Here is a 25,386-nt window from a genome sequence, read left to right on the forward strand (position 1 = left end):
CCCTCCCTATGCTTTGCCTAGATGAGTCTCCCAACTTGATCAGTAGGCAACCAACATACCACTAATTAGGACGCACAAGGCATAGCAGAGGATGATTAGCTCATGATGAGCACACACTGCCTCCAGTTGTCTTGTTACCATTATAAATAGATTAGAAATCTGGGGAGCATCTGTAATTTTCCCTCACAGAGGAGAATCTGAAATTGACATGTTGAAATGAGAATGTGTCAAGTAGCACTTTCTAATTGACAAAGATTAACTTTATTTCTCAGTACCCCTCCTTTGAAAAGTTCCAGCTGCTGATAGAAGAAACCAGCAATCTTCTAATTGAACCATAAGATTTTGGAAGGATAGGATGTGAAAATCATTTTGGCACTCTAAGGAACAGGTGCATTGTTGACAGAGACAATCATGTGCTTCCCAGGTGATTTTACCCAGAAACCAGAAGAGACAAACTGGGGACAAAAGAATCAATTCTGCTTTCTCTTTGTTGCTGCAGCTGCTTCCTTTCTCTTCTTGCCCACCACAGTTGGGCAGGATGTTCATGTCAGCCAGCTCCTGGTCTTTGGCAGCAGTAATCATCTGCAAGTAAGGTATGAAACAAGACACCACATCTTAAGAATCTTCCAGGAGAAGTCCAAAAGAGGAGGAATCAGGTCTTCTTCATGGGAAAACATCTCTAGAGCCCAGTGGCCTTCACATGGGACACTTTGGACCAGAGGTGTTTCAGCTCCAGAAGTCTCCTCTTGTGGGACCAGACCCCCAGCTTCTTGGGTAGCAAATCATTGAGGGTCCTTATGTGGTTAATTTCTAATAGCTACAAACGTCATCACTAACCAAAGAATAAGCAGTAATGACAGATCCATGTGTGGCTGTCATAATCCATCTCCATGTTCTTGATGACATTTTGAAAATAATTTTCATTTTCTATGCACAGCCAGGATCAATTCCTCCCAAGCTATGACTAAATGAAAGGCACTCTACAATCATGTGGTCTGCATTCTGGAAGCTAAAACTGGTGCATTCTCACAAATTATTATTTTATTGGATTGTTTCTCAAAGTCTGTGAAGAAGGAACATACAGTAGTGACTGTTAGAGAGGCTTGGAGAGATCCAAGGACTTGCTTGCACATAGTCTCACAAGAGCATTGCATGAGAAGTGAGTTACAAGAAGCAAGTTATTTACAAATGCCTAAGCTCAGACATTTGAATAAGCAATGTCAAGCTGCTTTTGTCCCATTGGCATGGCTATCTCTGGGTGTACCCACAAGGTAAGAATTAGCATATTTCAGAATCTGGGAGCCTTTGAGATTCCTTCTGCCATGTGTTCCGGGCATCCTGGAGGAGAAGAGCCCATCTCCAGCTCCTTCTATATAGCATAAGAAAAGTAAGACCAGTTATATTAGGAAAGAAAAGAATAAAAGAAAGTGACTCTGGGGACCAATGTGGGAGAACAGATCTTAAAATTCTGTTCATCTTTTGAGAGAGCCCAGAATGTTTCTCTAGATAATTCCAATTGCCCCACCCTTGTCATATAATCCAACTGAGAAGATGGTTAGAGAATTTTTAAACTGTTATGGATGAGGAGCCAGGGCAATAGGAGCAGTTGTTCCGAATCAATTCATTATTTATGTGTTCTTATCCACATTATACCATTTAATCTAAGTCCCAACTTTGTAAAACAAATGTCTTTATCCTCAATTTAAAAATAAGAATATTGGACCAAAATTGTCAGTTTTTCCCTAAGAGACACAGATAATTGCAAGGTGACAGCTCTAATTCCAGGAACATGTATTGTCCATGGGAATTTGACCTCAACTGAGATTCTCCTCTGCATTCTTTGTATCCAGTATTCCATTGCCCTTGTAAAATGAACATATATATCTACTCATGATACATGGATCGAAAATACAGGGAGTTTTTAAAGAGCACTCTGCTTTTCTAAGAATAAGTAAGGTGAGGTAAGTTAAGGGACATAAAGATAGAGTAGATCCTTGGGCAGTCATGGGTGGGCTGCCTTGGTCCCTTTCAGCAATGCTGTGAAAACAGACAAGAACACTTGGCAGGATCTGGTGTGTGTCAGAATGTGACATTCCTATTGTATGTATTATCTCTCTGGCCTTCTTCCTTATGAACAGGGCCAACCTCTTCAAAAGGTGAGTAGAAATCATATGAGGCTTGGGTCAGACAGTCTGTTGAGCAGCCTTATTTCAGTTTAATGATGGGGGGAAGCAAAAGCATCTGGCCACAGGCTGCCAAACAATTGGGTTAGCAAGGCAACAGAATGAGGGGTGCTAGCAGCATTTAAATGATGAACATACATAGGATGTTATGTTCTAATCTCTCTGAATATTGTAGTATGGAAGCCATACTGGCATATAACCAGTCTGCAGTAGTGAAAATACAGTTTCACATTTTCAAGGAGGTATGGGGGGGCTCTAACTTCACATTATTATAAGAGACATGGACTTAGGTCTGTTGTGATTATATGTATAATAATATGAGAGTCATACTCCTCTTTCATTCTCAATTTATCCCTTAAAGTGCTAGGAGTTCTTCTAACATGCCCATACCTACAATCTTACAACACTTGGGAAATTCGAAATGTGCTTTTCACATTCCTCTGAATCTACACATCAGTTACCAGGGCATGAAATGGTGTGTGTGTGTGTGTGTGTGTGTGTGTGTGTGTGTGTGTGTGTGTGTGTAATTTATAGTTTATAATAAGCTGCTGAGGGTCAGTGATCTAACCTGTGCCTCAAAGCTCTTTGTAAGGAATAATTCAGATACACTAACTTATAATAATAGTGTTACTCAAGGTAACACAATTAGGTGACTCTCAATATTTCTGCTTTTGCCCAAGAGGAAAGGAGCAAATCTGGAAGCTGTTCTTACATCTGTAGTTTAAAGAGCTTGTATCAGAAGCAATAAGGTGTGACTCCTACCCATCCCTTGTCTCTGAGTTATTTTGGTGGCAGAGAAAGCTGTGATTCACAAATTTCAACAAGAATCTTGAGAGTCTGCTGATGGAGTTGATAGCTGGGCTCCAGCACCTCAGTGCTTCTGTGGGCTTAACTGCTGGGTCTAGAACAGCCTCAGAGAATGCAATTCTAATACAACGAGATTCTTCACCATTGAGAGCCTTGCACAGAAACAGATAAAGCTAACCATAACTCTCTGCCCTCTCCCTTTCCTTCAGTCTACTACTAGGAAATCTGACAGACTCGTGCTGGTGGTGATGACAGAGTCTCTATTCTTAGCCAGGGCTTGCACCAAATGACTGGACTGATTCAAACTGTTCCACTGTTTTTATTTCACTTTGGTTCATTGTTAATCTGGTGGACCAACCTCATTAACCCATATATAAAATAAACAGAAGAACTCAGTTCAGTGGGAAGCAGCACTTTTTCCATGATGGGGATTTCAGATAATTCATATCATTGGAGAAGTTCTAAATTTAAAATCTATTAAAGAAATATAACCACTTTGAGTTATAAACTGATAGACTGAAAAGCCCACTGCTTCTTGTGGAGATTCCTAAGGAACACTCTTGATATTTGAGGAAGGAAACTATATAAACTCACGACGTGTGGGGCCGAGCATGTAGTTTGGTGAGAAAGCACTGGTGTAGGTGTGTCAGGTTCTAGGTTCAATCCCCCAGACTGCACAAAAGAAGTGCAAAGGTGAGAATGACTTCCATACTGGCATATAAGAATTATACAACTTTCTAAATAAATTCAAATAAAAAGAAAACCACATTTGCCTAATCCCTTGCATTCAAATGCAATTCCAGAATGGTTGATTAGTTTTCAAAACATGAAATAAATTATTGGTCAAATCTTTCTGGTTTCTTAGACACTCAGAAATCTATCAGATATTTTATTCAATAAAGAGATATAAACATCTCACTTACATTTCTTGATGCATGCCATATTTCACATTCCCTTAATAACCTAGTGTGAAGAAGAGAGTCATCTTCCCATCCAAGGACCAAAGAAGAAAATGTGAAATTGGTGTTACAAACCAAACAGCTAACAGGAGGAAGGAGTAGATCGAAGGGTGGACCTATTTCTCCCCAATTGTAACTGTAGTGGTTTGAATAATGAACTCCATAGGCTCATATATTTGAATGCTTGGTCTGCAGTTGGTGGAACTATTTGGGAAGGATAAAGAGGTGGGGCCTGGTTGGAGAAAATGTGTCACTGGTGTAGGTTTTAAGGTTTTATAAGCCAACTCCATTCCCAGTTAGCTCTCTCTTCTCCAAGCCTATGCACCAGAATATAATCTCTCTCTGTCTGCCTCATGCTTGGAGATCAGAAGTCAGGTCTTAGTTACTGCTATAGTACCATGCTTGCCTGCCTGCCTGACTGCCTAGTGCCATGCTCCCTTGCCTTGAGGGTCATGGTCTCTAACCCTCAGAAACAGAGAGCCTCCAAATTAAATTATTTTTTATAAGTTGCTTTGGTCATGTTGTCTCTTCATAGCAACAGAAAAATAACTAAATAACTTCTTCAAGACCTAAGTGGCAGTTCCAGATCAACCACTCATTGGAAATTGACATGGGATTCAAAGTCTTTGCAGTTACCAAGTTCTGTGCTCAAAGACCTGGCCATTTACACTTGAATAACAAACATGGATATTGATTTAAACAGACTATTTAAGAGAAGTTCTACTAGGGATATAGAAACTAAACCTGTCTAGCAAATTACTATTGTTCTAAGTTGTTCATTCCCTCTCTGTACTGGCAATATTTATCTACACCTTACTCTGTGTAATCTAGTAGTGACTACCAAGACAGGAGGAAGAGTCTATTTCCTTAGACCTTGATGTTGGATGTGGCAATGTGAACAAAGGTAAATAGATTGACAAAAAGGGTAAACAGGCACATCATGTTTCAAGTGTGTCTCCTGTGGACTTCTGCAATTCTCTTGCAGAGCAGACTCAAAGTGCCCAAAGCCTTCATCCAGAGAAGTCTAACAGAGTCAGTAGGCCCTTTCAGATCACCGAACCACAATCTACCCAAAGACACATAAACCAATGATACATATTTGTCACAAAAAGCCTTTCCATATCTGCGCGGGAGGTGGCCACATGACAGTATTGCAGCAATGTCTGATGGATCTAGTAGGTAAAAAAGAAAATCACTAAAAGAGAGACTTCTCAGCCAAGTATGTAGCTTTGATGTACAAAAATACATTTATTTTCAACAATTTCAAAACCACTGTCTTTTTTTACAGTAGAAATATTCAAATGGAACAATAAAACCAAGAACAGTATATGTACATATACTGTATATATATAGATATGACTCATGCACTGTATTCCAGTGTTTAGTACACATATTGCAATTGTATGCCCCATTTAACCCTTGAAATGAAAAGGATCTTTAGAAACATTTCTAACTCTGACCTATGCTGTATCCAGCTAGATTTCTCTATCACATTCTCCCTGTGTCTCACAAAGAGGAACATGAACAGCATCCTGTGAAGGTTAATAGGTACAAAATGTGGCCTTTCCTTCCATATATATATATATATATACAGTATATCATTCTTTAAAATGAGTGTGCTCAGACAGAGCCTGGAAACAAAAACAACGCTTACAGCATGGTGTGAAGTGGTCCTACTGAAAAGAATTGGCATGTTAAACATGTGGAGGGGCTGAGGTGCTAGGAAAGTGAATAAGGGCTTTGAAAGCCATTCACCCCAGAGGCGAGAACTACCTTAAGGGAACTGGAGGCAGACATCCGACTTTAAGGAAGTTGTGTAACATCTGACAAGCAAATAGCACAGCTTTGCTAAAATCATTTCTGACTAATATCATTAAAGGCTAGGCCTCTAATTGGCCTGCAGGGTTTGTTTGCACAGACTTGGGATTCCACAAACGGCACCTCCAGTCTCCCCTCTGACTCTTCTCAGCCAGTTGATGCTCACTGGACCTAACATCGTGCCCAAGGACTGTTTTGAGCTCTGAACTGCTTGGAACTCACCATGAGCAATGCACATATTCATGGAATCCAATTAGAAAACAGAAACGCCAGGACCCTTAGATACGTTTTGGCCTCTTTAGAGAGTACTGCTCTCTCAAGCTGATAAATAGCATCATTTTTGTTCTCTTTTTCACAAAAAGTCTTATCTCCCCAACTGGCTTTCAGTTTGAAGACTCTACTAGGCCTTGTGACTTCTTCCATGTTATCTTAGGAAGAAAAACAACCCCCATGTTCTCAGATGCCAATGAAGTCTTTCCTTTGTCAATTGCCCCAAAGAAGCCCACCCCGCCCCCTTTATATACATAAGCAGAAACCAGCTATGGTGTGGACAGAGACGTAAGAGTTGAGTGTGACAGACAGCTGGAGAGCATCCAGAATCCAACACATCAAGCAGGCTCGGGGGTGGTCAGCTCTGAAGGTGAGTGCATAAGCCAACGCACACATCTTTCTTTTTTTTCTGTTTTCTTTTTTACTAAACATTAAATTATTTCTTAGGAAATAAAAAGCTATTTACATTGTAGTTATATACAATACGCCATCTGTAGCCTCAGTATTGACATGCACGAGGCAGGGCCTCTTTCGGAAAGGTGTGCGTGCCTTTGGCAGCTACGTCCACTCCCCACTCAACCTACATCCTGCAATTGAACCAGGGGATGGGATGTGTTGTGTGTGTGTGTGTGTGTGTATGTGGTGTGGAGGGTGTCAGGGGTAGGAGAGATAGAAATTAACAGAAACTCAACTCAAAAAAAGACAGAAGGACACAAGAAGGTCTTTGCTCTGCCAACAGGAGAGTAAAGCAAAGAGCCTATGGGAAGATGCATCCTTAACACAGATATAACCATGTATTCCCTCATCCCATTGTGACCAACTAGGGATGCTTTTGTTTCCTCCCAAAGCTCAGCATCTGTCTGTTATTTATGAAGGGACCCTTGGTAAACAAAAGGTAAAAAAGACATTTTCATTTTTCCATAATAATAGTAATAATAGTCATCAAAAATAAAAAGTCAGGAAGGTGGTTGACCACAAGACTTCTTGGTTAAACACTAGTACAGTTGGGGATCTCCTTTGTGCTCTCGCTGTTTGCAATGGTAGCAATGCCTCCTGCATGAGAGAAAAGACACAGAGAGGAAACAGAGTAAGTTCCACAAGCTGTTGAATCTTTGCTTCATTCACTGCCAAATACCAAACTGCCTGGAACAGATTGTAATACATTTTAACTAGGTACAGCATCTGGATATTCCTACCAGGTCACAAGCTTCTCATCCTCCTCCTATAATAGAATATAGGTAGGACCAATAGGGTGACAGTTATCTTACACTATAGTGTTCATTAGAGCAATAGCTAGCATGTAGCAGACACTATGGAGCAGACACTATAGTAATTCACAGCATCATTTAACAAGGGGGACAATTTCAGAACAGATTTCCAGACAATATATGACAAATAGACAGAATCTTGGTACTATTATTCCCATTTTACAGTTAAGGAATGTGTAATACTGAGCACTCACAAGGTTTGCAGATTGCCCAACTAAAAGGTAGTCCATACCTCATTCTGCATTCATGTAAGTATTATTAAGGACTTCTATGTCTTTGGATTTATAGGTTTAAAAGGAAAAAAAAGTCCAATATTAATGGACCTCATCCTCCACTGGGACACCCGTATTTCCAATCTTTATTGAATTCTAGTGGAAAAAAATGTATATAGTCTGTCAATTTCATGTGGCTAGAGATGGCAAATGAATTATCAACCAAGATTATGTCACCATAACCAGTGCTTCCCCCATCCTTGTAGTCCAGGACTATCTGGTGGCACATATAATGCCAGCTAATGACAGAACATCTGGAGGACACAGGACTCTGAGTGTGGTAGCACAGGCACACGTACCTATGACCCGTGTGTCTAGCTCTTTGTCCAGCAGCTCCTCAGGCTCGGTGAAATCACTGAGTGTGATTTTCGGGGCGTTTTCACTTTGGCTCACTGACCCAATCATCTCCTGCTCCTTGTCATGTTGGACTTGGGCATAGATGTTGATCCAGGGGATTTTCCTACATGAGGTATAAACAAAATCAAAGTGAGATAAAATGGCATGCCTGAAGTAAGCAATAAGAAGTGCTGGAGGGTAGGTAGAGGAAATGTCATTAGCAGGAACAGCCAGTGTCAGAGAAAATGCCTGGCCACACAGAGACACTGAATCCAAGGATGCAAGACTAGCCAAAACCAAGATGCCCAGATGAGATTGAACCCACAGAGGAACCTACTTCCTCTAAAGGGGTAATGGTGTTGATCAGTTACTCAGTAAAGCCTGAAGATATTTATTTGTTATTACATTTGCAAAGTAGCTGGACTTTGAGTCTTATGAGATTCAACTAGCATCTTTTACTAGGTTGACATGTATGTAATTGATTCCTATTGCCTTATTTTATGAACAGTTCAAAATATCAGACTCATAGTCATTGTTATACTTTTTAGAGTGACACACCTGGGTCAAACATATAAAATATTTTGATAGTTTCCTTCTCTGTTTAATGGGAATAACAGTAGCTTCATTTTAGGATTGAGAGTATGTTAAGGAAAGGATTAAGAGAAGCTAAATAACTTCCCCGAAAGACATAAAAAGAGTAGGTTTGTAGGCATGAGGTTTGGAAGTTAGGGTTGGAAGAAAGTTCAGATTGAAATTTTACTGAGACTGACTTCTTCTCTGCCCCTGCTGGCATGATATCCTGCCTGTCTCTCTTCCAGTCTCAGCAGGCTCCTCCCCATGCCTAAAATCTAGAGTTCCCCATACAGTTATGTGGACAGCTTTCAACCATGGTCTTCAGTACAATGTGACTTGTGACTCATAGATCCAAACTGGATGGATTTGGGAATCTTCATTTTGCCAAGTTCTCAGGAGTGGCTGATATCAGTGCCGCTGAGTGCCTATTAATCTGAACATTGAATTGTAAGAATCTATACAAAAGACTCTTCCCCATGGGGACTTGACCTTGAACCAACTGTTCTCTCTATCTGTATAAGACATCTATGTTTCTCATGGTGATGTTTCATCCCTGTCTTTCATAATTTGGCTCATATGTTACTTCTGAAGGCTCCTTTGATTCCTAATCTCTCCTGGTTTAACGTATAATTGTAAAACAGGGCCTACAAAAATTAGTAAGGTATGGGCTTTGGTTGATATAGTAGCTGATGTTTATTGACTTGTTCTGTCATTCTCATTATACTATAAGGTTTATATGGGCAAGGTCTAGGTGACCTATGTTCACAGCTATACAGTTAACACACAGCTGTATTAATTAGGTGTTTGTTGAATGGATAAATATAATATCCAAAACTCGTGCTCTATGCATTTTGCTAGACTTGTTTTCAATAAAAAGGCTGCACTTTTATGTTGGCACATCATATCCAGAGGATATTTTTCTTACCTCATTGGATGGTGGGGATGTTGAACTAAATTCTAAAATGACAGAGGCCAATAAATGTCTTCTAACGCCTACTTCACACCAGTGTTCCATGCATTCCTAAAGGTTCATCTCTCTCTTGTCCTAGTTTCAGTCAGTAAAACTTTTATGCTTGTATCTTCTGCATTCTATTCCAACCCCAAATAAGGCCGAAAGTGGTAATATTTAATGAAGATTTCCAGGATACCTCTCAAAGAAAATTCTGAAAATAGGTTTTAAACACACACTTGTCTCTATCTTTCCTCTATGCTCAATCTTCATGTCTTTGTTTTCTTTCCAAAAGGCTGTGTCCTTGTGTTTCCTTTCCCACTTGTCCACACCAATGTGACCTAATTTCTGATACCTTAAATATGCATGATCTGGGAGGCAAAAACCTACATACTCCATGAATGTACAGAATTGAAAATTCTGGTGTTGTAGTATCAACTCAGTTGAAAGAAGTGCTTGTATAGCATGCATTGAGCTATGGGTTCAATCCCCAGCATCCCTCAAACTGGCCATGGGGTACATGCACTTAGGAGATAGGTACATAAGGATAAATTTAAGGTCATCCTCAGCTATATAATGTGTTTAAGGCAAGTCTGGAATAAAGACAAAAAAGAAAATCTAGAGAAAAATATAGACAGACAGACACACAGACAGATAGATAGACAGAGATAGATAGATAGATAGATAGATAGATAGATAGATAGATAGATAGATAGATAGATAGATTAGATAGATAGATAGGTACGTAGGTAGGTAGGTAGATAGACAGACAGACAGACAGACAGACAGACTGGATTGGCTCTTACTTTTATTTTTAGGTAAAAACAGATATAGTCTAATGAATTAAATTACTTCTAATTAGAAAACTACAATTGCTTATGAATGTTAAGTTCAACTGTAATATTAATATTCACTAGGTCTGGGGGCAGTAAAGCCATTCCTGATCATACAATTTGTCATCTACCCTTCCTGCGTAGCTAAAGACACCTGTAAGTGTTTGTACTCATTAGGTCTTACAATGACTGTTCACTTTATTTCAATCCCTGTAAGTAAACATGTTTTCATCTTCAATAGATAACTGGAAGGGACTGACTTTGACATCACAATTTGTAACATTATAAAAAGCTGTCAAGTTGCTTTTCATTGCTTAGCACATCCACTTGTAGAATTTTAGAAGATGTCAGTCAAGTCTGAGCTCTGTGTTTCCATAAAAAGATCAAGGGATGTTTCTTGATCCATATATCCATACAGGTTTAAATAAGAGGAATAAGATGGAGGAGCACAAGAATCCTAAAAAGCAAGCAACCAAACAAAATAAGGTACAGTTTATATTCATTTGCTCCAGTTATGGAGAAAGCAGACTTTGAACTATAATGAAAGTCCTATTGAGGAAAAAAAAAAAAAAGGTAGGAAGTAATGTAAGGGCTCAAACATTTTCTTGAAAAACCCGGAAAAACACAGTGATAGAAAGAGGTCTTGTTGGCGATTTTTCGGAAAGTAAAATCACTTTACAAGTATTTTTAATTATATTGTAAGGCGGACGTCTGGAAACAACACTCACTATCTATGAAGCAGATGCAATGTAAGGGGTGGGGTGATATTTACTTGAAGGATGTTTGGGGATCTTGCTTCCCTCTGCTTTTCTTAACTAACCTTGTTAGGTGATTCTAAGTGCAGAGAACATAGTAGGAACTCAATATGTACTTGTTGGATGAATGAACATTTAAATTAGTTTGTGCTGGTAGTTACATCAAGAGAAAATTTTGCTTGTATATATGGCATAGTAAATAGTCTAGAAATAAAAGTACAACTGTTCCCATTACCTTGTCTGAGCCATTCATCAATGTGAGGTAGCCAGGTGTAACTACATGTATTTTGATTAAAGTCAACATTAAAAGCCGAGTTACCATATCAGTGCAGATTATGATGCATTCTCATTATTATAGAAATGCTATTGGATGGTAATGAACAAGGCAGAGAGGAGTGTGAGATCCAGGAGGCTGTCTGACCTTTACTTGTTTGCTAGCTGGCATGCCCTGCACAGCCACCACTGGGATTCTACAAGACAGGAAGAAAAGAAAAGGCCCAGGAAATAAAAGAAAATTCAGCCAAGTATCAACCAAAGGCCTGGAGCATTGAGAGGAAAACACAGAACAGGAACGTGGGCTAGGAAAGTAAAGGTTAACTTTTGGCTTAATGCTGTTTATCCAGTTTGACTGGCACTAATCCACTGTCAGACAAAGAAAGTGCTGGCTGATAATTGAGAACTACAAAGAAGAGTGATTCTGAGATAGCATTATCTAAGTGGATTCAGGTATGAAAGTCAACAAAGTTAGAGTTGTCTACGTAAAGAAGTTGACTGTCTAGGGAGTTTAGTCTCCTTTAAACATCAAGAGAAAAGTTCTAAGTTACAAGATATCTTGCATTAGTTTGAAGATGTGTGATTGTGGTGGTATTGTGTTCCCCAAAATATTGTGAACCCTAATAAATTTATCTGGGGTCAGAGAACAGACAGCCACTAGATACAAAGGCTAGAAAATGGTGGCACTCACACCTTTAATCCTAGCATTCCAGAGACAGAAATCCCTCTGGATCTCTGTGAGTTCAAGGCCGCATTGGAAACAGCCAGGCATGGTGACTCACGCCTTTAATCCCAGAAAGCAGCCTTTAATCCCAGGGAGTGGTGGCAGAAAGCAGAACGGTTTATAAGGCGTGAGGACCAGAAACTAGAAGCATTTGCCTGGTTAAGCATTTGGCTGGTTAAGCTTTCAGGCTTTCTAGCAGCAGTTCAGCTGAGAGCTATTGGGATGAAGACACAGAAGCTTCCAGTCTGAGGAAACAGGACCAGCTGAGGAATTGGCAAGGTGAGATAGCTGTGGCTTGTTCTGTCTCTCTGATCTACCAGCATTGACCCCAATAACTGGCCTCGGGTTTGATCTTATTAATAAGAACTGTTAAGATTCATGCTACATGTGATGAACAAAATTGCTTCTTGCAGGATTTCTATTGGCTCCCATCCTCATCTGCCATGGAATGGAATGCTAGAACAAGACAGGATAGATTTTACTCAGTTGATATTCATCCCCACCCTCCAATCTACATTTCTTACAACCCAGAAATTCTCACAAACAAATACTTGGATGACTGATATTCTGTTTGTATATAATGACAGCACATCCACGAAATGGTGTTATCTTTTCTTATTAAGACGTTTTCCCTTTAATTATACCCAAAGGGTTTTTCCTCTATTCAAAGCAGGAGCAGATGGATTGACCCACCTTGACCCCAAAACACATGAATTCCCATTCAGATTTGTAAGTCTACTAGAGAAGTAATACCAGTCTGTTCTTCCAGTGAGCATAAGAAAGAGTTGAGAGATTCTTACCCTTGTGGCTAACAATGAGTTTTATATTAAGCAAAACAGACATTTTTAATCAAGTGAAATATCCACTAGAGAAGAGAAAAGTGGGGCGAGAAGAGTAAAACCACCTACCACTCACCTCCTCTACAATCCACAAAGATTATCCCAGGAACACTCCCAGACCAAGGTATGCTTTAAAAACTCACACAATTAATAATGTTATTTTCATTTTACCCAGGCTTCCCAATAAGTATGACTCTTTATCATAATTTTTGAGAGCCTATTACATTACATGTCAATTCATGGCCCACATGCATCACTGGAACACACAGCCTCTGATTCTTTGTTATTGATAATACTCAGTATTATCAATTTTTCTTGACTGCCTAGTATATGGAACTTACAGCTGCTAATATTTAATTCACACAGCAAAACCATAAGATATTAATGTTTTCCACATCTTACAAATAAGGAAATGAAGGCTTGGAGATGTAAATACAGTTGTCCAAGAGTATAAATGCCAGAAGTGTAACTGAGTTCATGTGACTTCAGAGTTTATATTCCAAGCCAGTAAACCTCTTGGGAGGTTTACATAATTAATACTAGTGTGTAGTGGGTAGCTGTTCCAGCTTTGACCTGGAGGCTTCTAGTAACTGTCACGCCTATGAGGCAGGGCCAAGAGAGGGGCCCTTAAGACCCGAGATCCAGATGTGCCATCTCTCTTGGCTCCTGGATCCTGGACACTGGAGGTAGACCTAGCAGAGTTCTCCAGAGAACACCGCTGGAATGTACTACACCTTTCTGGGACCCTGTAACCTATCACTTTACTTGTAAGTTACCCCACAATATAAGCCTCCCTTTTAACTACACAGAGTTGCCTTAGCACTTCCACCAATACTAGTGCATAACTGTTCACTTCGACTTCATTCTTTTTGTTAATATCCTGTTATGTCACCCTTCCTGGGGCCTTCAAAAATAATTTCTCAATACATGTGGGGTTTTCTTTTGCCAGTTTTTTTTTTTTAGAAACAGAAAAAGAATGAAATGGGAGCAATATGTATATAACATTTTAGTCTTTATTTTTTAAAAAATTGAATCATAGTCTCATGTAGCCCAGGTGGCCTCAAACTTACTGTGTAGCTGAAGATGATCTTGAACTTCTGATCCTCCTGGCTCCATCTTTCAAGTGCTGGGATTACAATCATGTACCATTATATCTGGTTTATATGGTAGTCGGGATAAAACCCAGGGCCTTGAGTATTCTAGGTAAATACTTTACACATTGAGCTATATGTTCATCACCTAGCATGCAGGTTAAAAAAGAGATACTGGAGAGTGACAATATGAGATAAAGACACATACATAAACATATAGATGAGTGTATGTGTGTGTTCATTGAAAATGAAGGTTTTTTTAACTACCCTGCATGGCTGTTGGTCTGTATGAAAACACTTCTGAAATATATGAGAACTTACTTCAGAAATATGGGTGAGATTTGAAAATCGTCTCACACATCTATTAAGGAAAATAAATAGATTTCAAAGCTAATCCTTATTTTCTTAATCCGTCAAACCTACAAGATGAATATAGGTCTAATTCTCATACACATTCATTCCCTGATTCTCAGTCACTCCTGATTCTTCTCCAGCACTAAAGAGAGCAGCAAGAAAACTGAAGATCACATTGTAGATATGAATTGAGGACCATCGGTCATAAGAAGAGTCAATTGCAATGAACCTTGCCTGGAGACACAATCTGACTGACAGACAACAGCACTTACCTTTTAAACTTGTAGATCAGAAACACAGCCAAGCCGACAAACACCACTGACAAGAGCATAAGCATGGCAGAGCTGCTGTGCCCAGCGCTGGAGTCCACCAGTGGAGCTAGGAGGAAAGAAGAGATATTCTCACCATGAGATTGGTGCTGAGGGTGGAGACAGTGCAGAATGGAGGCTGACTGTCTCCACCCTGATTCCCAGTCTTCAGATGCCTGTAGGCTACCTGTTTGCTTCTATAATGAGAAGAGTTCTTCTAAACTTTCATGGAAACTTAAGCTCCTTTATTGTGTCTGGGAACACTAGCTGGTTAGGGTATATATGGAGTACATGTGACTAGCTGAGGGTGTAAAGAGTTTGAATTCTCTGTCTCCTTAGTCTTCTTAACAATATGGCAGCACACTGGCAACTTTGGGTTAACCACAAACACGATCTTAAACCCTCTACCAGGCTTTGCTGGCACAAGTACCCTAGGTGATGAGCTTTAGAAGCTCTTTACCATAAATTCTGAGTTCAGAAAGACCCACCCAGCAAACAGACTCTCAGCATCTACACACCAATACCCAATGGGACATGCCATTTCTATTCCTTTTGTAAGGCACCTAGAGACAGCTAATGGGTCTCTCTTCCCACATGGACTCATGTACTATAAATGGAATGGGATCTTAAAGTTTTCTCAGCTGATCTCTAACAAAGACTCAGAGAATCAAAGACTTTTGAAGAGCCCAAGTACCATCCATATAGCCCAACCCCCTCACATATAAAGTCAAAGTAAAAGAAATAGGACATTTTCTCCAAATATTATGCAGGATTCAATGATAAAGCCACTTGTAAGAAAGTCTTCCTGCAGTAGCTCCCAAGACACCGTCAGTCTTTATCACACATATAGGCTTAGGTATTGCATTATCTATAGAAAAGGTTTTAGAGATTATTCCTTCCCTTTTCTACTCAAAATAATAGCTCATCCATCCTCACACCCCCTGACTCCCAGAAAGCACTCACCTAATGTCAGCTGTGTGACATATACAATGACCTGGACCCCTGGCTTCAGCTCAAACTGTACCAAGTTTTGGTTTAATGCATTAAATAGTGTCTCTACAATCTGTAAAACAAGAGAGAGGGTTCATGGACAGACATGGCAAGTGACAGTGCTCCCTTATGAGTCAACTGACAAAAAAAAAAATAACCAAGTTCATTCATGAGATGTGGACATCTTTATCGACTTGGTGCTCACATCCTGCAGAGTTTCATGAAACCCAGAAGTGGAAAGACAGAAAGAGGTATATCAAAAAAGAAAGAGCAGCTTTCCAGAGCTCCCCATGAATGAGAGCTCTAACAGACATAGTATTTCATTCAACCTCTAGCTTAGAGCTCTTTTATCCCTGCCTTTATAACCAGAGGCCTGTTGTGGGTTCAATGAAAGAATGTCAACTCATCATTAGTTCTTTAATCTGATCAGGTAACACACTGGGTATAGAGGCACCTGCAAGGATTAAAGCACATGCAGAGTCTCATCCAAATCCTCTGCATATTCTGTTCCACAGACAATGGGAGGCAAACATCAAAGAAGAGGCTGCCTCCTTTTATGGGATAATTTTTCCTCTTTACTTTTTCTACAGCAAGTCTCCGAACACATAACATTGATTTAATCACTCTCTAATTCCCACATGAAAGCTGAGACTCACTTAGGCTGTTGTCCCCAAGTCTTATCTGGCTGTACACACCTCAATATCACAGCTGCTATCCATCACTGTAATTACCTGTTTATCTAAATGGATGGATAGTGTAGCTCCCAAATATAGTTCATGCTTGCTACTTGCTATTTCAGAATAATGAAGGCTTAGAAAAGTGATATGCGCACCAAGAAGATGGATTTATTTTCAAATGACTTCAACATGCACCTCTGTGATGCCAAGAATTCCTTCAGTCCAGAGACAAGGACAATAGCCATTTTTCTGTCTGAGCACCGTGGAAGGGTGTCATCCAGGCCAGGTGAGAACTGGAAGGGTGCAGAAGGAGTCTGTGCAACGGTTACTCCACATGGGAGCAAATGTGTTTAAATCACACAGTCTTTCAGCAGGTTTGTTCCTTCTTATTTCCACTTCTCCTGACTTAGCATCATGAGATGATTGGAGAGGGTGACACAACATGCAGCCAGCAATATCCCAGTGTAAGCAGAAGTGATGGGGAGAACCTGCAGACTAGTGACCATTTGTTTCCAGATCTGTGTGCCGATCACATGAACCATGTGTTCAACAATGACTGTCGATCATAACCCACTTTGGAAATACTGCTCCTTTCATCAAAGCAAAACAAGGCAATCCATCTCTCTCCAAAGAAAAGTGTCTAAAAGCAATTTATTTCTTCTCCAGAAATATTAAAGTGACCAGCATCATTAGGGTCTAGGCAGTTTAAAGACAAGACCTCATTCCCATAAACAGATAGGAAAACACTGCATACTCTGTCACTGCCACTATCTCTGTATTTTATCTGTCTCTTCACTCTTCCTCTCTCCTTCTAGTAGAAGCCAATGTGGGGTGGGGAACATGCACAAGGTCCTTGTTTATTCTGTATGGGGTTGATAATTGTTCAAGGCCCCGGATGTTGGGGCAAGAGCCCCTGGCTGATGGGTAAGCTGCTCTCGCTCTTTGAGGAGAGAGAAATGTGTATTAACTCAGAGTCTGGTGTGGTGACAGGGTCCCAATGCAGACTCTTCCACTTACTTGTTCTAGATCCTCTTCATTACCTTTCCTCCTTTCTGTCAAGTTCTTAGGTGGAAGGATGAAAAGCTCTGCTGAAGTGGGGAGACCTGGGAACACAGCCACAAGAATCTGGTCTTCTGGGACACTGGTCACCTGCAAAATGTTTAGAGCAAAGAGTTAGGGTTCAAGTGCCAGTCTTCCATAGGTCAGTAGCCAGGAGCAGAGTATTCATGGCCATAAGGCCCGTATGAGGTTTAAAAACATAGTATTTCAGACCCAGGTGGTCGTACACACCCAGACTGCTCTTCTGTCTCCCCTTCAAGCTGCCAGGGAACAAACCATTGCCCTCTCTGCTCTCATTCTCACTTTTACTGAAACTCAGAGAATATTCCAAATGATTTCTGACATGGTATTTGCTGGGAGCACTTATAAAAGTTCTTCTTGTATTGTTTACTTTTTGTTTGTTTGTTTGTTTTCATTGAGAGACCTAACTCAGTGGCTCAAAATGAGGAGCAAGCAGTTATAAAGGAACATGGGGGAAGTGGTAAATTCAAAATAACAGCAGAAGAGCCCTTGTTTTCTCCAGTTAAAGTAGGAATGTTTTACATTAAAATAGTATTATTGGTGTGGCTGCAGTGGAAGGAGAGCCACTCACGGGGGCTGGCAACATGAAAAAGAATTGACACCCATAATCAGTTTGCTTTCTGAAAGAATCTATTTCAGGCTATAAAATATTCATATTCTTCAGCCCACAGCTGTAACATGTTTAGTCCTAAAGAAATGATTCAAACTGTCTGAAAAACCATATATAGGAAGAAACATAATATTAACTAGAATAAGAAATAAATAGAAAGCTTAAACATTCAAAAATTAAGAAATTACTGGTATAATCACATGGAAGAATATTATTCTAGGTTGAAGGTGATGTTGAGCACTGTGAGGTCACATGAATGCTTAGGATGGTGGAATTCTCATCTTATTTCCATACAATTCTTTGATTAAAAGTTTATAAAATGAAATGTATGTAAGATTAAGATGCTAAATGTTAAGATGGGATTATGAGTGAATGTTTCTATTGTGTGATTTTATTGAATTCTGTGACTAAAAACTTCAAAGAGGCAAACTTCTGACTGAAAAAAAAATGAGTGAGAGTGAACTGAATTTTCCTGTAGATTATTATTTCCTATGTGTATTGATGGTCTTCGATTCAGAAAAGACCTGTTCTCTCAATATGAAAAGGACAGAGGATATGTGGTTCAGCTGAAATACCACCTCACTCAAAGGACTCTCATGTGACCATCTACCTACAGTGATCTCCTCCAGGACGTTCAAATCACTATAGCCAGCACAGGTCAGGGACACTGATCATGTCCACCACTGCCTACAATTGTATCTGTCAGATGCAGTCTTTTTCGGACAGATTCTAACTGTGTGCTTGCCCAGGCATTCCTGGAAAACTTTGAGGATACTTCACTATTCCCAAGTTTCTTGGCATGATAGAAAGTCAATGAACCAACGAATGCTTGCTGAATTGAGTAGAGGCAGAAGGGTAGATTGTTTCCTATTTTCTCAGCTCTGATTCCTATGTAGAACTAGGCTTAATGATTGGAGCTAACTCTCAGGGTTGCTATTAGCCAAAGAGATCCAGGAAGAAAGGCAGAAACAGCAATCAAGTCTAAAAAAGAATCTACCAACCACAAAGGCATTGTCTCCAAGTCCCAAGGTGGTTTGCCAGAAGTATCCGTATCTTGTTGGGAGGCATGACCACCAAATATCTGGAAGTTGCAGCATTCTAGTATACAGAACAGGAAGACCTTCACCTCATTAGCCAGAGGTAGCAAGTATCAGAGGCCAAGAAAGAGTGAAAAGTGCAGAAGATTACCCAACAGAGCCAAGAGGTGACCCTGTCAGTGCCTTGGCTGGTGTGATCCTCCTTGTTTGATCTCAGGAAGGGTTAGTCAGGGGTCATAGAGTGACTTTGAAGCTGTGCATCTACATACACTTAATCCTGTCTAAAGGGATGGACATGTGAATAAGTAACTGACTTCTTGAAGATTTAAGGCCTAGGTACCAATGGACACGCAGTCTCCAAATGGTTTCTTCAAAATATTTTAAGTGTTTAATAACTACAAGTATGTAAAACACAATCCCATCCTGGATGACATGGTAAGGATGTACACTATGGTCTGAGCACTTTAGCCCCTTTTACAGTTTATGTTTGAAGCCTCATTACCAACATGATGGTCCTGGAAGGAAGGGCTTGGGGAAGGTGATTAGGTCATGAGGGTAGGGCACTTGTGAATGAGATCAATACTCTTATTAAACTAGTTGTAGATAACCACTTTGCCCTCTTGCCACCATGTGAACACAAAATGAGAAAATGCCATTTAAGGATCATGCTCTTATCAATGCCTTAGTCTTCAACTTTATAGCACATAGAATTTTAAGAGATAAATTTTTGTCATTTATAAGTCACTCATTCTACAGTAGCCCAGACAGAATAAAGAAGCTGTCTTATTCTTATCTCCTTCTATGAATAATTCCTTTATAGAAAGTCTGAAGTTCCCTTGAAATACTGACTACAAGAATTCCCCTCTGTCCTCCCCACTTACTTTTTCCCCTTCCTTTCTGCCAGCTCCTTTTCCATATCTTTTCCTGTGTTTTTTTTCCCCTCTGCTTTGAAGCATATCAGCAATCTTGATTCCCTGCCCCCACTTTCCTCTCAAACAACACTCAGTATCTCCATAGCATTAACTCTGACATTGCTGCTCCATCCTCAACTTCTGCTTGACCTTCAGATCCACATTACCAGCTAGTCATGTTTTTGCAGTCATTTCTCATGTCTTCCAAACTCACACCAAAAGATCAAAACCAATTACTGTTTCCCAAGTACATTTTCCCCTACATAGTCCTCAAGTAGTTAATAGCAAGGACACCTCCTATCTATTGTTTGGATTACAAAGATTCTCCTTCTCTCTCACCAATAAGTTCCTAGTGTTTTTATTATTCATCGTCTTAATGAATCCTTGGCTCATTTCTCTTTATGATTTAATTGTTCCTGGTCTACACAACCTCTGTATTTGTTTGAAATCATCCCCACACTCTGCCCTTCCTACCCAAACAGCCTTTCTTTTGCATTGCCACCATAATAGGTGCCTGGCATATATATCTATTGACAGAATTTTCTTACTTAAAGAAAACACCACACTCTTCAAGTCTCTGATGCCTACAACTTAGCTCTTTTGGTTCTTCACACTATGACCGAATCACTCTAGGCCATTGTTGCCCACTTTGTTCTCCTCTCAGATAGAAGTTGACTACACCAAACTCTTTGTCATTTCTGCAAAATACTGAGCACTTCAGCAGGAATTGGCTTTGCTTGTACAGTTCATTATGTCTGAAAGGCACAATCTCTTCCCTGTTAACTGACACATATCCTCTAAAATACAGTTCAAATATCCCCTCCAGAACCATTACAAAGTTCTGGAAGTGTCTATTGAATTGCATGTCTGGGACAACCTTGCAGTCTCCAAGATAGGGGAGTCACACACTTCTCCATGCGTTTTGGAGATGTTGGCTATGCCTCTATACCACAGAACTATACCATTGCACATAGACTTACTTGTCTACTTAAAGTGACTCCTTTACTCATCATTACATTCTAGTATGTATCTTTGAGACTTATTAACACAACTCTTATTTTTACCAAAGCAAACAGGACTGTGTCTTAAATCTATAGCTGTATTTCCCTGGTGGGGTGCTCTGCTTCTTAGCTGTGTGGCCAATGGTAGCCTAGTGAACTTAAAGATCTATTTAAGAAGGGCCTAATCGTAGGCAAATGGTATACAAATGCATAAAATTAGTAGAGATTCATCAAATGGTTATCCATTTTCCATTGTGGATGTCAAGACCCTATCTCAGAAATACTTGGGTCAAACACTGAACCAATTTCCATCTTCAAACACTAGACTAGCTTTTATTCCATTCCCAGTTTTCCTCTCTCATGTCTCATCTTTTTCTCCTCCTTACCCAGTTCTGACTTTTCTTTATTTCTTTCTCTATATGGAGAAATAATCCTTATCTGTCTGTAGAATAGAATTTCGATTCTTGTCCTGCCATCCATGTTTTTTTCTTTGCCCCAAAGAATCAAAGATATAGCCAACTTACCTTAACCAGAGCTCGCTTTATAACATTGCCAATGTCTTGCCTCCACTCAGGAATATCAGGATTGTGGTAATCGAGATTTGGAGAGAATGATAAGAGCTGTGACTGGAAGTATTCTGCAAGAAGACAGAATGTGCAAGTGAAGCTGGTAGAGTGAGATGAGAGGGTTTGACAGGCAAAGGGCCCATCACTGTGTACATTAGGAACCAGTTCTCTTTCACAAGGACTCGGCTATCTTTCCTTGTTTTCAGTTTCTCTTTGGCTTTTGAAAAAAGCGAATTTGCCCACCAAGAGTAGATTTGTGATCTTCCTCATGTTGCTAACTCCTGTAAAGAATATTGGCTGAAATGAAAGACACAAACAGGGAAGCCCAGAAGGAGATCTGAACTCCCTTCTGTGTGTCTAAGAACCAAAGCAAAGCAAAACAATCAGGGATGGCTAGAACGGAAGCTTTTCACTTAGCTGTCTCTCAGTTCCATTGTTGATTATTCTGTAAAAAGCCTCACAAGTGAGGAAAGTGTGTTAAATTTTGTCTCTAGGAATATATGGTAATGCTTGATTTCTTGACCTGGTTGGTGAGTACACATGTTTATCCACTTAGTGCTAATTCATGAAAATCAGTATTTCTGGTATGCACCATTTTTCAGTGCAACATTTACACTCTAATAAAAATATTTACTTCAGATCCTAATAAGGGCCTCTGGTGGCCAGTAGGCATAGAAGTAGGAAAATAACTCACTTGGGCAAGCCTGGAGAAATATGTCTTGGTCAGAGGCTCACATGCATTTGTATAACTTCGAGACAACTACAATGATAGCTGCTGTCTGGGAAATTATGGGAGGTCTGGAGGGGCAGAAGCATAGGCTCATTGATTTCACTTAAAATAAATGTAGTAATTAAGAACTATGTTCCATGGTCTAGAACATAGAAGCAGCCCTGAGTGCCATCTTCTCTGCCTTCATCTAAGCTTATATTCACTTTTATTGCTGTACTTTTATAGTGCATGGTATTAAGCTTCATAAGGACATTTTCATAGATGTGCATACCCCTCTATAGGACCCCCGTTCTAACTCCTCCTTGTACTCCATTTTATTCTCCTAGGCAGTTTTGTTTCAACTCTCATGACATATATAATGTATATATAGCTATATAAGCTAATGATTTTAGACTCATTATAAAGCCTTCACAGCTGCTGATGATGGAATTTCAACAATCAAAAAATGAAAACCAAATTTACTCTGTATAGGTCATCTCATTATCCAAGATATCAGTTCTACAGGGTGGGGAGCACTACTCCTTCAGTTTGTAGATCACTTCTCCGATTTGACACAGTAAGTGCTGCACACACATTGCAGACACCTTAACAGATCATCAGATCTAGCTCCTTCTATGGTCTTTCTACTTTACCTTTCCTTCAACTATAATAAATGCCTATGTCTAATAAATATTCCAAACATATTATGATCTAGATGTACCACAAGATGCCTATCTCCACAAGGAGCAACAGATGCTTACCTGTGATCTGCTTATTTTTTTTTTTAATTTTACTCCTCCATCCAAAGAAGTCTATATTTGTGGACTTCAATGATCTCCCTATAAGCTGGCAAATTCTAAATCAGTTTATGTTCGGCACTAGCATAGGAAGAGGGAACTGCCTGAGCAGAAGAGAATATCACGTGACCATGTTCAGAGCTTACCATGTACTGCAATCTCCTTCGTGTCTTGGATGAGAGCATTCCCAGCAGCTACCTGCACAGTGATGGTGTTGGTTCCTTCTGCAAGGAATGTGAAAGAGATGCTGCTGTCCAAGGTGATGAGGGGCTGCAAGAAACAGAATAGCAATATCCCTTCAGAATTCCATAGGGTACCAGATTTCCTTTCCTTCTTGTAAATCTCAGAATGCCATGCACATTCATAGAAGGACAGCTCTCAGGGGTTCTTTATTTTAAAAAGAATAAGGAAAAAAATAACAACAATTTTATTTGGTTTCCCCAACCTGTGGTTATCTCTCCAGGAACTAGCAAGGGTATTAATCAATTTAAGATTCGTAAAATTTAAACCTGAACACTAAGTGACACTCTTGAGTTGTCATAGCACCTTGTTCTTTCTCCTGAGTGAAATAAAATCAGCTTTTAAGGCCTGTATCTGATGGCTTTTGGAACAAGGAATCACTTCCTCTCATTATCCAGTGTCCCTTGGGTTCTGCACCATACTTCATTGGGCTGCAGGGACTTTCAAAGAAGTAACCTATTACTTCAGTATCACCTGACTTAAGCATAGTGTCATTCTTACAACAGAAAACACACCAAAAAATGCAATGGCCCTACAATTGATTTTTTTGTTAAATTATATGTTTTCCCTTGCAAAGCATTTTTCTCACTTTTATTAGTTTGGGAATATACAAACATGAATATATAATAGGTTGTGATTTAGTTTTCTTTTTGCTTCCTCCTGACTTAGAAAAAGATATGGACTTATCAAGGACAAAAAGAGAGATAGAATGTAAGCAGGTTCTTGTAGAAGAGAAGGCAGATGTTGAAATAGAAGAGTCAGTGGTTTTCTTATCCATGTCTTCTCATGATCCCTGTGCTGTGGAAGGTGAGGGATAACAGCTGGAGGCTGAGCTAAGGCACATAACGAAGACATGCCTCAAGCACAAATGAGCAGACTTCCTCTCATCTCCACACATAGGGACAACAAGATACAGAATGATAATGTGGCTTGTTGAAATATGCACAGATCTGCTCTCTAAGGGGGTAAGTATACGCCAACCCTCACAGTGTACTCATAATTGGCTGGATATGTGCACACAGAGAAATGCAAAGGCTCGGGGATGCAGTTTTTAGACAGTGCTCTTTCTGTAAGACTGAAGTCCTTTTATGTTCACCATATTTGACAGGGCTTCTGAAGAACTAATTTGATTTCTTCTATTTCAAATTCTATAGCACTCCTTTATGATCAGGCTGGTGGTAGTTGGACAGAATCAGAGATCCTACCCTAAGCTTCTGATATATTTTCTTCTCTCTTTATTGAATAAAAAAGGAAGGGAATATATAAAGAAATACCATTTCCCCTCAATGAAAGAAAGCTTCTAAGCTGTAGGCATTATTTATCATACATATGGCTTTATAATATCACTCACGTGCCTTTGGAGTTGAACAAAGGATAAGGTAGAAATGAATCTGTCATACACACCATGATACCATGTATGTTCAGAGTTCTGTTTCTTTAATATTTTGCTTATTTTTATTCTATATGTATGTATGTATATTTTGCCTGCATGTACTGTGTAAGACATGTGTGTAGTACCTGCAGAGGCAAAAAGAGGGTATCAAATTCCCCAGAACTGGAGTTACAAATGATTGAATGCCACCATGTGGGTGCTGAGAATTAAATCCCAGTCTTCTGAAAGAGCAGCAAATAATCTTAACTGCTGAGTCATTTTTTTCCAGCCCTAATGTCCTGTTTTGAGAAGTGTACTGAAGTCAACTGGGGCTCTGCATAGCAGTGTCATTCAATCTGCAAAAAGACGGAAGGTCATGACCATGAAATGAGAGAATATGTACACCATACTGTTGCTGCCTCTTGAATGACAGGAACAGTGACTTGAAACTCTGACTCCATCACTATTTGAATGAATGACCCTAGGCTATTCTATGTCTGTTCTGGGCCTCCTCTTTATCTGTGTAGAGAAAAGGTTAACACTATGGCTCTTGGCATCTCAGAGTAGCCAACTGCACAGTGTTTATGAACTTCTAGAGAAATCTCTTCTGCGGTCTACAAAACAATGGCATGTGTTTATTATTTGGTACAGAAACAACTATACTTATTTTCTGCAGTTAATTATGTGACAGTTAAAAATAAAATATAGGATTTATGGCTAAAACATGAAAGTTTGGAGTTAGATTATCTCTGAGAAGTCACTCAGAGATTAACCTAAGAGATTA

General features: G+C 39.7%; 1 protein-coding gene across 1 annotated transcript in view; it reads right to left on the bottom strand.

The window, feature by feature from the left end:
- Positions 1-5,173: 5,173 nt before the first annotated feature.
- Sorcs3 (sortilin related VPS10 domain containing receptor 3) overlaps positions 5,174-25,386 on the bottom strand; it is a 645,896-nt gene continuing 625,683 nt past the window's right edge. Inside the window, exons 21-27 of the mRNA XM_052760015.1 lie at positions 23,137-23,260; positions 21,443-21,555; positions 17,297-17,428; positions 15,576-15,675; positions 14,577-14,682; positions 7,877-8,037; positions 5,174-7,090 (exon numbers count right to left, since the gene is read on the bottom strand). Coding sequence (XP_052615975.1) covers positions 7,026-7,090; positions 7,877-8,037; positions 14,577-14,682; positions 15,576-15,675; positions 17,297-17,428; positions 21,443-21,555; positions 23,137-23,260 — 801 coding nt within the window. The 3' untranslated portion in view covers positions 5,174-7,025. The remainder of the gene's footprint in view (positions 7,091-7,876; positions 8,038-14,576; positions 14,683-15,575; positions 15,676-17,296; positions 17,429-21,442; positions 21,556-23,136; positions 23,261-25,386) is intronic.

This window comes from Peromyscus californicus, unplaced genomic scaffold, assembly GCF_007827085.1.
Source record: "Peromyscus californicus insignis strain IS unplaced genomic scaffold, ASM782708v3 Scaffold_4__1_contigs__length_199733344, whole genome shotgun sequence".
In the NCBI taxonomy this organism is placed as follows: Eukaryota; Metazoa; Chordata; class Mammalia; order Rodentia; family Cricetidae; genus Peromyscus; species Peromyscus californicus.